Raw genomic sequence first — 15,287 nt, 5'->3', positions numbered from 1 at the left:
TATAGTATTTTGGTGGCAATGTATGCATTGTCAAGAAAGAAGACTTAATGTCAGTGAAACTATTGTAGTTTCATCGCATAATGTATTCATTTAGCATGTTTACGTCCGTCCAATTCCCTAAGTATAAGATGTGTCAGAGGATGTTAAGCGCCTTTTTGAAATCCAAGATGGTTAATCAAATTTTTTTGCAACACAATCAGTATAGGAATTTTTTAAAATGACTGACGAATGAGTGTCGATGGTTGATGTTTACCGCCATTTCAAAATTAAAAATGACGACTTTCGGTTTAACGAAGTTCGGAAAAACCTAATCATTAAGGTTATTCTAGGAATGGTTCGGATGAGTTGTTTCCCGAGACAGATGTTTTACGCCATTCAAAAATCCAAGTTGGTAACTTTACACGCAGAAAAATTAAGCATATTTAAACTAAAAATATGTGTTTTTGAATCCTATCATTCATTGTTTATTACTTAAAATAACAAACTTATTGGCCTGAAAAAAAAAATTATCGCAACAACAATAAAATTTTGTTTTCAATAAAATCATTTTTAATTTCAGTAATTTTGTTTTAATTTTAATAAAATATTTATTAAAAAATGGAATAATAATTTTGAAACAATAAATAAATTTTATTGAAATCAAAATAAATAAATTTATTGTCTCCCGACCAATAATTTTATTATTGAATTTAATCCATATTTTTATTGAACCTACAAATCTTTTTTTTCTGCGTAAGTTAAGCGAAATTCTATAAACTAATCACAGTTTTTTCGAAATGGAGGTGACGAATAGGTATTAGAGGTCGATGTTGTTTGGGGTTTTATTTGATTAATCCAGAAATTATGACAGATTCAAATAAGGAATATTTGTCAAAGTTTGTGGTTTACGTTTTTAGATCCCATTTACGGAAATATATTCCTAACAAGAAATTGTTATAAGCCAAGGTTAGGAACCAAGGAAAAATTCTCGCAAATATTCATCAAGCCTATTCGAAAACAACTATACTGAATGAGTTACAGAATTATATTCATCTTGATTGGGTTAACCCTTTGCGACGCGAGTTTTTATTTTCATTGTTAATACTGTTATTTTTAGCTTTATATAGGTTTTAGAGGTCACTGATTCTGATTCTGACGTCAAAAATGTAAAATTCAAAATGCGGATCCAGTATAACGACTATGCGACCCAAAAAACCGTGAATCGAGTTTTATACTGACGGTAACAAAATTTGCCAAATTCGTAAAAATGGTTGCCATTTTGTAGGCGCCATTTTGAATTTTCGAATTCTGGCATCAGAATCGTAATCAGTGACCCCAAAAACTCTAGTAAATCGAGTTTTATGCGCATTTTTTTTTTTCGAAAAAACTGACCTACGAAAAATTCTGCAAAAAATATATTATTTAGTTCAATGTTTGAGATACTTTCAAAAAAACGTTTGAGTCTCTAGGACTTTTAGTTCAGACGCAGCCAAATTTATTGTAAAAAACGAGATTTTCGAGTTTTAATTGTTTATAACTAATAAGTAAATAACAAATTCACATACTTTTTGTGCTAGTTTTACTCCTTACATCTCTAAGAGTTGATTAAAGGAAGAAATTATATTTAGATATCAACGCCAACTAGAAATCAAATAAAAACTTAGGAGAAGTAAGTGGGGCATGTACGTCCCTCCGCGTCGCAATGTTTGAGGGGGTGAGGGGAGTGCAAAGGTTTCAGCATGGAAAAAACACTTTTTTGAGATTTTTTTAAAACTTAGCGTGAAGCGAATTGATTGAAACTTTTATACATTACAGTGAATTATTACAATAACATGTTATAATTTTTCTATGCAAAAATATCGACAAACGACTCGGTGACGAAGCTTTTTGTAGAACGCCTCTGGAAAAACATAATTTGCGGTGTTACCTGCCATTCAAAAACCACTCAACCGATTTCTTTCAAACTTTACATAAACATTCTATTCAAAAAATACCTAACCCCCACGTAGAGTTTTTAAGATAAATTTTCAATTAGGGATTTTTTACTCATTTAATTTTTCTTCGTTTCGCGAAAAATTCCGCCTTTTTATTAGTAAACACCCCTTTAATCGAAAAGTTATCTCAAAAACTCAACGTAGAAGTTAGATATTTTTTACATAGAATGTGTATGGAAAGTTTGAAATAAATCGGTTGAGTAGTATTTGAATGGCAGGTAACACCCAAATCATGTTTTTTCCAGAGATAAAAAGCTTCGTCACCGAGTTGCTTGTCGATTGTTTTGCCCAGAAAAATTGCAGCATGTTATTGAAAAAATACACTATAATGTACAAAAGTTTTAATCAATTCGCTACACACAAAGTTCTAAAAAATTCGCAAAAAAGTGTTTTTTTTTTACGCTGAAACCTTTACCCCCCCTCCCCCCCCCCCCCTTAAAGAAAATTTCGTTAAACCGGAAGTCGCCATTTTGGATTTAAAAATGGTGCTAAACATTGTCCTCCGACACCCTCGTCAAAACCATTTCGAAAATACCCATATTGATTGTATTCTAAAGGACTTCAACTGAATCAAATTAATGTCGCAATATAAGTCTAAAAAGCAGGAATTTTATTTTTTTAAATCAGTAGAAAAAACGCTAAATTTAACCAAAGCTGTCGTAAATTTAAAAAATTAACATTCTAAATTTAAGTACGAAAAATTTTAAATTTAAAAACAGAATGGCTTAAATTCAAAACTGACATTTGTTGAAATCAACTGAGGAAAAAACTAGATTGAACAAAACAACCTCCCTAAAATTAGCACATTTTTCTGGAATTCAACTAAATAACTAGATAATTTTAATGCAAAATTTTTTTGAATTTAGAGTATATATTAGTTGAAATAATAGAAAATAGCACCAAATTCAGCTTAAAATTTAGTTGAGAAGATGGAGAATGTGTCTCCGCTAAAAGTGACAGCATCATTTTCTCGACAGAGAAAACAGAAATTCCAACTAGCATTTTAGCTCTTTTCAGGAAGATCGATAACAACTAATCAAAATCAGCAAATTGAGAATTTTCTTAGTTGTGCTAAATAATAACTAATTCAATTCAGTAAATCAACTAAGGTTTTCGCATCCGAGCCGAATTTTGGTTCTCCGTGTGGCGGAAGTCCGTCTTGATGTAGGTTTCATCAACCATGATGAAACAATGAAGCTTCGTCAGCATCTGGATGCATAGTTTTCGGGCCCATGACTTTCCTGCGTATTTTTCTGTTCGACACGATTTGGAGCAGTCCTTCCCGGTTCTTGGCTTTCTGAATGAAAGACTTGGATAGATTCAACTTTTTTGCCACATCCCCAACAGAAACATTTCGATTCCACTTAAACGCTTTCATTACATGCTTGTGATCCTAATCGCTAATAGAGCATCCATTCTGACCGCCTCTCTCCTTCCGTCCAATGCTCAAAGTTTAGTAGTAATCAAACCACTCACCGTTGACTGCACGATTCCGAGTTGTTTTCCGATGTCCCGATGAGAGAGGTGAGGATTTTCCAGGTGCTTGCACAAAATCAATTCGCAACGTTGCTTTTCGGATGACGTAATTTTTTCCAATTCTCAAAAAACTGACAGCGATAAAAATGCAGTATAAACAATACACTCTAAACAACTTCTATCCAAATTTTCAAGTGAAAATATCCAAATTGGCGGTTCCCGAGCAAACGAGGTTTCCACAGATTCCCCAGCGGTCGAGCTGCCGGAACACACCCTCTCGCCGGTTTAGGTACAAAATGTCGAAAAACAAAAGGTCGAATGGACAAAAAGTCGAAAGACAAATGGTCGAAAGACAAAAGGTCGAAAGAACTAAAGGTCGAAATGGACAAAAGGTCGAAATGGACAAAAGGTCGAAAGAGACAAAACGTCGAAAGAGACAAAACGTCGAAATGGACAGAACATCAAAAAGATGCAATATTGAAAGGCATTAAACGTAAGGGACCTTTTCACGCGGTTACTCCATCGTAGTATTTCATAACATAGTTTTTTAATTAGAAACATAACTGAATGTGAATAACCAAGACGATCAATCACTTTTTTTACTGTGTGTCGGAAACGGCGGCCCCTCGCAAGCAAACCTGTGATCCACTCGTTTGCCCGGCTTACTCAACCTCAAGGGTCGATAAATTAGTTTAAGTCCGACTGAGCAGAGCGACGTCGGACAGCACACGAAGTAAAGCGATGTGGCGTAGCCACATTAGGCGGCAGTTTTGATACATTTATTTATTTTACTCTTCTGCTTTAAAAATGATGAACTAACTATGATTGGTATGCGACATTTTTATTCTATATATAATATTACCAAAAGATTTTTGTTTTACTATAATAAACAGAGAAACATATAATTCTAAATATAATATAAACTATTTTCCTGTGAATAAATGATATTTTCAAAAATACAAATTCACGTTGTTTGAACTGTTGCCAGCGTGCAAGATATAGCTACGGATCCATCTGCTTTAGCGTTTCCCAGTTCACTGAACAAGCGGTTTAAGCGCCACCTCTTACGAGGACCATTTGTCACGTTCAAGGTTGCCCGACCAGAAACCCAACCCCAAGGCGACTAAGTTTTGCTAAATTATGGGGGAAACGAAACGGGCGTTCCGCTCTGACTGGTCTAGGACTTCCCCCGGAGGTGCTAGATAGGACCCTGTGCCCTTGCCTTTCCAGAAGTCGTGTTGCCGGTGGTCCAGTTACTCGCGTTCATCAAGGGTTGTGATTAGCCTTCTGTTGATCATCCGTTCGAGGGTCGAGGAGTAGGCTAATGGGCTGAAAGTCTTCGACCGTTCGGTCCCCTCTGAACCCTTTTGGGGATCGAAATGACGAGGGCCGTTTGCCACAACTTCGGCCACCCTCTCAGATCCGGTTGTAGCTTTGGTGGAGGGCTCCCGCCGGTGGCAGGTTGCTTTGAAGTGGGTATTCAACGTTATCGATTCCGGTGGTCTTTCCTCGCCCCTGGCTATGGGCGTCTGTCATTTCCTGTCTGGAGAGGTACTGCTTCCACTCAGGCGATGAATCGGGGATGAATGTTACTGGAATGGTTTAACCTGGCCTGGAACTCCGTTGGCAGTGAAACGGTCGCAAAGAGGGAGAAGAAATATCGTCCCAGTTCATCGGTGATTTCGCGTGGCTCAAGGTTTGCGACATCTCCGATTTCTAGCGAGAATTCGGTATTGCACCTTTTCCCACTAAGTGCATTTACTCGTCTCCAGAATTGCTCTATGGGCGAGTCTGGTTGAATTCCGTCCAGTAATGCATTCCAATATGCGGATTTGGCATCCGCGACTGCTTTCGTTCCGAAGATGGCAAAAATTTTTGGACCTGATGACCCAGAGCGGACGGTCGAATGGCGTTATCCGGATAGTTCGGTGGGCTCGTCGTCGGTTTCTGATAGCGTTTGTTACCTCAGGGCATCACCAGCGGATCACTCTCCGCGGGGGAACCCCACACTCATCCGGCGTGTAGGTCTTTTGTGAGTCGAAGTTGTTCATAAACACTTCGACAAAATTGGTCCAATCGGACGGTTTATACAGCCTTCGTCGCCGCCGAGAAGTGAATGGGGCAGGCTGTCTTGTGGGTAATTATGATAGGTCGCTAGTCGGCCGCCAGAGAACTAGAGCAGATGATGAGGTCTAGCTATGATACGACAGTTCCTCTGACGAAGATTAGGCTCCCGTCCTTGACGATGGAGACCCCGTTGTTCTCAACGGCTTCCAGAATTTCGTTGCCGCTACGGCTAGGCCCGCGTGATCCCTAGGCGGGGTGGCATGCGTTGTAGTCGCCTATTACCAAGAACGTGGGCAGAATTTGTCACATAAATTGGCCTAACTTCTTTCCGAACACACTACGCTGGACAGGTATGCGGATCCTCTTCGCGATCGCCAGCAGCTCGGTATCCAGCTGAATTCCTTCCACGGGCATATCGACTCGAGTGGCCATTCCTATGATTTGGAATATATTATCTACAGTCCGGATTCCCATGTTTAGCGGCTCCCAAACAGCCGAGAAACTGAGGGGTTGTGTCGGGCGATGATCACCTGGAGATCTCTCAGGTTCTGTTTTAGCCCGTTTATGTTGCATTGAAGCGCCAGCGAGCTGCGGTCCGGGTGGCGTATTGGTACTGGAGCTGGTAGTCGATGTGGATCGGGAACTAGGTCGGGGTTCGATGTGTCGGCGTGTTTCTGAACTTCCTCGTTCCAGCGCTGGGCTTCCATTACGTGATGTCGGGTTTGATGGCTGCCTGCAGAGAGGGTCTCGGGGGCCGGTCGGTGGGCCGGTGTGTTGGAAGGTCCAAACGCTGGTAGGCTATCAGATCGGCTACCTAGAAAAAGTTCGGAGCCGTAAAACTGGTCTTTGTATGTGGTTGATATGATTAGACTTACCCGGGGGGAGTCCTGTCCCCCGACCCGGCAATTGCAGAAGGCTCATCGGTGCAGGCCGATCCATCCGCGACCAGGGACGATACAGGGGAGAAGGCTTTTTCCGTAACGCTGCTCCATATAATGATTTAAGTGCCAGTTATTGGACAGTTGGCTGCGGAGGTGTCGCTTTGTACTCTTGTTCGGAAGGTTGCCGGGTGCCAGGAGCACGACTACTGGGCTAGCGGATCGTGGATCCGGTCCTCCAGGGGCGATTCCGATGGTTGGTAGAGGGCTAGCGTACTGCCCTTCCAATGATCCCCGGAGGTTTTGCAAGGAGTCCACGTGGCCGAGGGTGGTACTCATTTCCTGATGGATTCTGGTAGAATAGGTTTTTGGTGTTGGTAATGGTGAGGGGTTTCAGTCTTGCGGAAAGGCGTATCGCCCGTGTGTTGATTGCTGCTTCGTTGTCTGCAAAGAAGTTGGAGGCGCTGAGCCGTTCTCGGCATATGAGTTGACGAATAGAACTTACCCGGAGGTTTCCCGGTCCCCCTGTACCGGCAGCCGCCGAATGCTCGTCGCTGGGGGCCGGTACGTCCGCGGTTCCGCTGCAGGAGAGGAGGTATTTTCCTTAAACGTGCAGCTTTTCGTGTCCGATCCTATCATTTGCCCTTTTTGGAGTAGTAGGCAGGTTGGATCGGCCCGCTGTCCTTCCAGTGATCGCAGTGAGTGTGGCGGGGGTTTATGTATCCTTCCCGAGAGGTGGTGGTCCGGGTTTTGGCTGGTGGTTGGCTTTCTGGAATAGGTTAGGGGGTGCGTTTGTATTTTGGGCGAGTGTCTTTTGCTAGGGGGCTTGGTTTTGGTTCTGGGCGGCTAGCGGTTTTATGAGTTGCCTTTTCAGGTCAGCAAAGGCATCCTATAACGCGGTTTTCTCGTTCCTGTGATACTTGTTATTAATCTCTACTTATAGCAGTTGCTCTTTTCGCTGTAAACGTTTTTGATGGTGGCGTTCTGAACACTTGGGGAGGATTTGTGGCTGCTTTTCTAGGGTCTTTACCTTCTTCCGCAGCAGATCTACTGTTCGATCTCGTTCGTTCATGGCTGGGTTCATTCGGTTACTGGCGGTCCCGAGCTGATTGGACGTCGTCGCCAATGCAGTAGCTGATCTGTTGGAATGGGTTCTCCCTGGATACCTCACGTCGCTTCACACAGTTCTAGCAGACCTCCTTCTGGTTGCAGGTTTTGCGTTCGTGTCCGAACCGGCCGCTTTCAGTGTTAATGTTTGCTGCTGCTGCTGCAGCCCTTAACCCTTTATAAGGCAGTGGCAACCATCCATATTGCCACCTTTTCGTTTCGTCCATAACGCAGAAATATGAAGTGAGAAGTGAAATCTACTTATTAGGAGTCTGGCTACTCTTCTTATTACTTTTTATTGAGATACAGTGAAAAGTGTCAGATTGGTGAAGAGTTTTTTTGAAAAAAAATACGACGATTTCTTTTTGGATAATAAAATTAGCTCAATTTTGAAAAAAATACTCTAGACCCTATAAGTTGGTGATGCAAATTTGTAAAAACAACAATTTTTAATCCGAAAATTTGGTTTATGACTCGTAAAAATTACAAAGAAAAAAAATTAAATGAATAAATGAACGTCTGTAATCTGTGGTCTCATTTTTCAACTTATCCTCAGAATCCAGGGGTTATTTACTGTTAATCAGGTAATAACCAGTAACTCACCTTTCTGAATTTCCGATCCAGCTCGATTTGTCTTTAATAGCCCCAAACTCTGGGCCTTGTAAAGGGTTAAATGTTGGTTAGGGAGGTGCGCTTTTCACTTTTGTTGAACTTCCTTAGGGACTGTGGTGACGGAAGTAGCGCTGTTTGCTTCCCAGGTAATACCGCTATCCTATCTGCTGCACGTTGACCGCAATCTTCTTCTGCAGTTAGCTGTGGCGAAGAGCAATGTTGGTTGGAGTTATTCTCCACAGCGAGAGTGGCTGGCGCCTATGGATTCTTTGCGGAAATTCCACGGCTAACTAAACCAACAAAACTGTCCACAAACGCGGAAAATTTTCAGCCTAATATCTACGGTACAGTGATGCGTAGTCTACCCAAATGAATGCCATACACAACGTATGATGTTCATTTTAAACGCACATTTTGCATACAAACCCGAACTCGCAAATTCTCACAAAAACGTGTACACATGTTCACATAAACAGTTGAACTCCATGTGCGTACACGGTGTACATACACACAAGTTCGTGGCACTAGTTTTCTCCACTCGTTTTCGCTTGAGTTGTCTGTTTTCTGCGTCTATTCCTATTTCTCTTGAAGCCTATCTCCAGATCAGTAATATCTCTGGATTAAAGCCCGACGTTGCAATTCTAATGCATAATCCATATCACCCATATTACCGCTTATTTCTATAGAAGCACTATATACTAAGACAGTAAGTATCTGATCAGTATTCCGAAGAGCCCATCATTAATGTTAGCCGTTAGACCCGATATTATATGACTACTCAAGTAACCATAAACACTAAGCCATTGCACAATATTAGCTATAAATTTGCACTAATGTTACATTGAAACTCCATTGTAGCATTTAAAATGCAATCAAGCTCTATATGAGTATTATAAATGCCTACAGGCGCTACCAAAATATAGCATTATCACTTGCGCTATACACATATATAATGCTGACATAACGCATATATGCTTCAAGGATCTTTAAAGCATGCATGCATTTAGTGCTATTATATAGCGAACATATTTTGGATTTATTCATTATGCAACTTCTCTTGAAAATTCTATTTGGCACAATTCATTGCATTCGAGCATATTCAGCGCACCTATCGTGATGGATAAGGCAAGGTACCTCTGTTCGAGACTTACTAAAGGTAACCCTAATAAACATCTTATGATCCAGGAGCCTAACGACCTGTTCAGGGTATAGTCCAAACAATATGTGGAATCGTTGGACTATATGGGTTAAAGTTCGTGTATATTTTTTTTATTGGGGAACGTTCAATGTATTTGAGGGGAGTCAATTACAGTGCCAGTCTTCCCACATGCACATCGCACACAATGTTCGCTCTGGTCCTGTGCTCATATTAAACCCACACTTCGTGTACGAACTCAAACACGCTTTTTCGTACCTAAACACGTGCACATGTTCGCCTGCACAACCGAACCCCATGTACGTACACGGTGTGCGTACACGTAGGTTTTAGGCACTAGTTTTCTCTTTCTCACTCTCATCATCACTAGCGTTGACTCTTTTTGCCTTGTGCGAATCGTTCTCGTGTACGCACCCGGTGTACGTACACGGATGTTTGAACTAGAGTTTGCACATCGTTCGCTTGGGTTCGATGTTCGAGGCGAACCTGCACATCGAGACGAAGCATGTTTGAGGTTGAACGCGTGCGCGAAATTTTGTACACAGGTACAAACTTGTCGATGTGCATGGAAAGTTTGCCAAAGAGTATTTTAATTTTTTTATTCTTTTTGTTCGTCATACCGAAAGGGATAGGTAAGAAAGTGCTAAAAAACATTGTCGAAAATGACAACCAATTAAAGCATTTTAATAGCTGATATCAAGCTTTCAAATGTGACTCTTACTCATTGGTGCTTTCTAATAGCATTAGTAATGTAAAAACGGGTTGTCAATCTCTTCGCGGTAATAGCACAATATTACGCCTTTTGCGTATAATATCAGCATTATATCAGAATAAAGGGCGAACACGAAATTATTGCGACACCGAAAATGTCATGCCAATTTTCTTGTAATGTTTAAAATCAAACCAAAATTTTAGGGGTAGTTTTATTCATATCTTTTCTTCAAAAATTAAAAGAAAAGTTTATCGATGGAGCCTTGAGTGTAAAATTGAACTCATTTTCGTTTGATGCCCTCCATCAAAGTCTTTACAGTTTCATCCGGTACCAGTTTCTCAGTTTTTTACATTTTCTTAACATGTCCTTCTCGTCTTTGACTGTCTTCTTGCTCTTCCGAAGTTCCCGCCTCATCAATGCCCAGTACTGCTCCGTCGGGCGTAGCTCCGGACAGTTTGGCCGATTCATGTACTTTGGAACAAAATGGACAGAATTGACCTCATACTACTCCAGGACACTTTTAGAATAGTGGCATGATGCCAGATCTGGCCAAAATAGCGGAGCTTCGTCGTGCTGCTGCAAGAACGGCAAAAGGCGCTTCTCGAGGCACTCAGATTTGTAGATCTCGCCATTTATTGTGCCCTTTGTCACGAAAGGCTCAGTCCGCAAGAGCAGATGGCCTGCCAAATGAGATATTTGGAGGCGAACTTCGACATTTTCTTCTTCTTAAATTTGTCGTCCACATAGAACTTGCTCTTGCCGGTGAAAAACTCCAACCCCGGAATTCGCTTAAAATCGGCTTTTATATACGTTTCGTCGTCCATCACACAGCAGCCATATTTTGTCAGCATCTTCTCGTAGAGCTTCCGTGCCCGAGTTTTAGCCGTCGATTGTTGCCGCTCATCGCGGTTTGGAAAGTTCTGTACCTTGTATGTATATAGTTCAGCTCTCTTCTTTGCATTCTGGACGTAGCTTTGCGACATGCCGATCTTTTTAGCCAAATCACGGCTTGAGACGTTGGGATTTGCTTCAATCATCCGCTTCACCTTTCCCTCCGTCTTTTTGTTCTCCGGTCCCGGTTTTCTTACAGCTCCTTTGCCGTGGTCCAACGTCAACCGCTCCTGGAACCGCTTCAACATTCTGGAGACGGTTGAATGGTGAATGTTCAACATTTTTCCCAACTGCCGGTGCGACAGGTCAGGAAATTCCAGGTGTTTGGAAAGAATTTGTTCTCTCGACTCGCGTTGGTTCACCTTCATTATCGTTGAATAGAAAAACACGACTTCGAGTTTGACAGCATGTAAACAATACACATCAATGAGAAAGTGTGCAAAATTTTGTTGATTTTTACCCAATGGTTATGCCCTGTTGAATGTGTCGCAATAATTTCACGTTTGCCCTTTATAGGGCCTAACATCTCTTTAAGACTACCCTAAAACGAGATTTAAAACTAATATTAGGTACTTGGGTAATTACATACAATTCAGGAAAGCAATGAATATAATTTCAAAGCGTTACATTTGATACGGGTTAAGGGACAATTTAATTTAATTGCTATGGAGAGACTATTTCAAAGATTACGAGGACCGGAAAATGAAGTGTTCCATTAAAATTGAAGCAACAAATATAGCAAAAAAAAAATCAATTCATTTCAAAGCCACTTAAGAATAGTTAAATTTTGAAATTTTTATTCAACATACCCGCCATTGAGTGCAATTTTGTCATATTTAGCAAAAATAGGGGTTGGAATGGATAGCAATCAATCTACTTTGTTTATGTGTGGTTCCAAAAACAAACACTACAAAATAAGAGCCGTACAAAATAGTCTCCAAAGGTTATTTGCATCACAATAATTCTAATTGGGTGTAATTTTTACAGAAATTTTAGGAAATACAATATAATATATTAACCTGCAGAAAATAATTTTAACCAACATTGTTACATGGTGTTTTGAGCTTTCAGGAAGTGGGGCTACTTCTCGGGTATTAGTAAACATGACATGATGATTTAAAACCAAGCGCAAGCAAAAACATTTCAGGTGGGCAATGAGGTATAGCTTAATTCCTTGTCTTGTTAAAATTTAATATCCAATATTATTCAACCTGATTGCAGCTATCTGTGTGAATGTGTATTTTACTTTATTTTGAATAAATAAGAATATAAAATAAAAACAAAATATGAAAACAAACGCTGGAATCCTCTTTCCAGGAAGCTGTCCGTGCGCCAATGCAGCAAACAGATGAGAGATCTGTTTGCAGCCAGTAAGCAACCATGGTAGCAAATAAAATTAAATGTTCCAAAAAAAACCGACCGAAACCGACAAACATACGTCCATGATAGAATCGATTTTCCAGCCAACCTACGGAAATTGAAAATAAAATTTTACTGCTTTTGATGAATGTTTATGCCTCTTTCGAATGGCACCATCTCACGGCACTGAGTGCTTTGTGTGTGTGTCTGGAATAACGTGAATTTATGTGCGAATAATAGGCACCGAAACATACGAAATGACCCCCGTTCCATTTCCTCCCACACCCCCTCAACTGTTGACTGTCAAGTTCAAGTGCGCAATGGGGGACGAAAACCTTAGTGCTAAGTATACGGGTGAAAATTGATTACTACATAGCTTTCTTTTTGCGTGTTCTCCCACCATTTTATTTCAGCTACGATACGCGCGTCAAAAATAGCGAACTGCCGTCACACTGGAGGGACGGCGCAATCCTGGAAGACCGTGCCAACTTTAAGCCGCTGCGGGACAAAAGCCGGGCGGAGCTGGTCATCAGTCCAGTGCTGGTAAGTAGAACACGAATCTAGCGACAATGGGTATTACGTGTGGCGAAGGCGTTAACTGCGTGGATTCGCGGTGCTCGAGCGGAGTGCTTGAGGTTTTATCGAGGTTGTTATTACGCTTATTAAATAAATTCTCGCTGAGACTTGTGTGTTTTAGATTATATCGCCCTTGAATGGTCCAAATGATCGGAATAATTTGACATGAATATAACACTACCGTCATGAAGTTTGAAAAACATTAGTTTTTTGCGTTTTATCTACATGGAATTCGAAGAAGGCTTGCCATTTCAACAAAATCCCATTATTTTAAATACTTAACCTTACGAATACGTCAAGCAAATTCTTAGATAGTGCTAATTTCATCGTTCCGTGTTATAAATGTAAAAAACAATTCACCAGAAAAGTACGAGAACTTAATTACTTCTTTCGGAAAAAATAAGTTGAACACATAATCCAACTACGTCCTGCAAACATTTTCAGAAAATCAACCCCGAATAATTGTTCACGGCTGTCTCGATCTACCCGCGCTTCGATAAAACTCACTCGAATAAAACTTTATGGAGCACACAAACATTCGCTGAGCTATTTTCAAATTGATTTCCTCCCGGAAAAGATAGTAACCATGGAGCAAAAATACGTCCAGCACCGCCGTCAAGTCAAACAAGCAAAGCCAAAGAGATTATTACTTTTCCATTCGTAATAAATTTCCCTCCGTCAACCACAGTGCTGCTTGGGTGGGTTCTGATGGCAACGGGGAATGGGAAGCGGGGGTTCCCGGCGGTTGTCTCGGCAGAAATTGGATCCCAGCCCCGGCAAAAAAGTGGAAAATTCGAAAAACGGGAGAGCAAATCGGCGGAAACTTCCGGAAAATACTTTCACACAAATTAGATTCTTTATTTTCAACCCGCGTGAAAGCTTTCACTCAAACATCCGCAGCCGACTCGCTGGATCCACTTAATCAGCTACAGCGAGGGCGCGGAAGGTGGTTCTGGTGGTGATCGGATTGGCTAGGATACGGAAAGTAATTTCAATTCAAATCGAGGTTTAGTCGGTTTTTGCCTTACGGGCTGGGTGGGACCATTCCATTGGCGGTACTTACAGCGTTCTGAAAGTAAAGTTATATAAATTATGACCGACTAATATAGTGCTGGAGAAGGTTTATTGTTGTGCGATTTTAGTAAAGCCCTGAAAGCTGATTTTAGTTCAATTTTTCGATATCTCAGCAGCTGATTTTAATAGCTTATATTAAGCTGCTTTAGCCGTGACGTGAACGATTTTCCCACCTACACATCGGAATTGATTGGAACCATGAAAGTTACAAACGTAAAATCGTGTGATTAATGCTTTTGACTCGTGTTACTACTGGAATGGGATCTATTGTCCAAGATTACGAAAGATTGAACCCGTTGAAATAGTAATTTGAAGGTGGTAAAATTTTGTGGATTTAGAATATTGTGGCGTCGAAAAATTAACCGTTGTGTGTCCGACGCGGTACCCGGGTTCCTTTTTAAATTTCAATTAATTAAATTCCTATGTTTTATCCATACCTGGAAATTGAAATTTTGTGACATCTTAGAACTTCACTAAGTTAAGTTTTTGGGTTAATAATATTGTTGATATAGTAAGGGTGGGAGTGAGGAGGGGCTCCTGAATTTTTTTACTACGTAACAGGCCGACGTGGGTACCCGGGTACCCACAAAACTAAAATGCTCATAACTAAGGTAATATCCTACCGATTTCGATATTTTTGGCTGTTTTGGATTCAGGAACTCATTCACTTTTGGACTTGGTAAAAATGAATCGGGTTACTTCATTCGGTTCCCGGGAATCCGGGTTTCCGGAAGCAGGTTCCAGTGCTGGGGTACAATTTGCGAACTTCAATGGAATACTAGCAATATGGGTATCAAAATTCTTGGAATTGCATCAGTAGGCTGTATCTCGTGGTTTTGGAACAATCTGGTGATTTGACCCCGGAACGGACATTCCGGAGCAGGTTCCCGTGGGGCCGTGAGTGGCCATTGCATTCCAATTCCATTTTTCAAATTGCCATAGGGTCCCGTAACAATAAAAATACGACTTCCGAGACAATTTGAAGAGTTTTGATACTCATATTGCTAGGACATTATTAAAATTTACAAATCATATCCTAGTACTGGAACATTACTCCGGAAAATCCGGATTACCAAAAACCACATCCATTATTCTGGTTCTATTGTACAGTATCAAAAAGTAGACGAGTTCCTGAATCCAAAACATCTGAAAGTGTCCAAATCGGTTAAAGGAAGCCGTAGTTATGAGCATTTCAATTTGTGGGTACCCGGGTACCCTCGCTGGCCTGTTAAAGGTGTTTTTTTGTTGGACACATAACTGTTAAGAAATGCGAATGCATATTCTAGCTGTTAACTAAATTTCATTAAAACAGAACACAACCATAGTAACAATAGAGGTTTTATGGTAGTTTTAAAGTCACTTATAAAACTTAGGTTGCACTTGGAGCATGCTCTAAAACTTCAATT

At 40.8% G+C, this 15,287-nt stretch overlaps 1 protein-coding gene across 2 annotated transcripts in view; it reads left to right on the top strand.

Moving 5' to 3' along the window:
- LOC131684694 (B-cell receptor CD22) overlaps positions 1 to 15,287 on the top strand; it is a 1,114,748-nt gene that overhangs the window by 482,567 nt on the left and 616,894 nt on the right. For both annotated transcript variants that reach the window (XM_058967793.1, XM_058967794.1), the window contains exon 4: positions 12,645 to 12,774. In XM_058967793.1, coding sequence (XP_058823776.1) covers positions 12,645 to 12,774 — 130 coding nt within the window. The remainder of the gene's footprint in view (positions 1 to 12,644; positions 12,775 to 15,287) is intronic.

This window comes from Topomyia yanbarensis, chromosome 2 (assembly GCF_030247195.1).
Source record: "Topomyia yanbarensis strain Yona2022 chromosome 2, ASM3024719v1, whole genome shotgun sequence".
Classification (NCBI taxonomy): Eukaryota; Metazoa; Arthropoda; class Insecta; order Diptera; family Culicidae; genus Topomyia; species Topomyia yanbarensis.
Note: the sequence above shows the minus strand (reverse complement) of the source record. Positions and strands in the feature narration are given on the sequence as shown.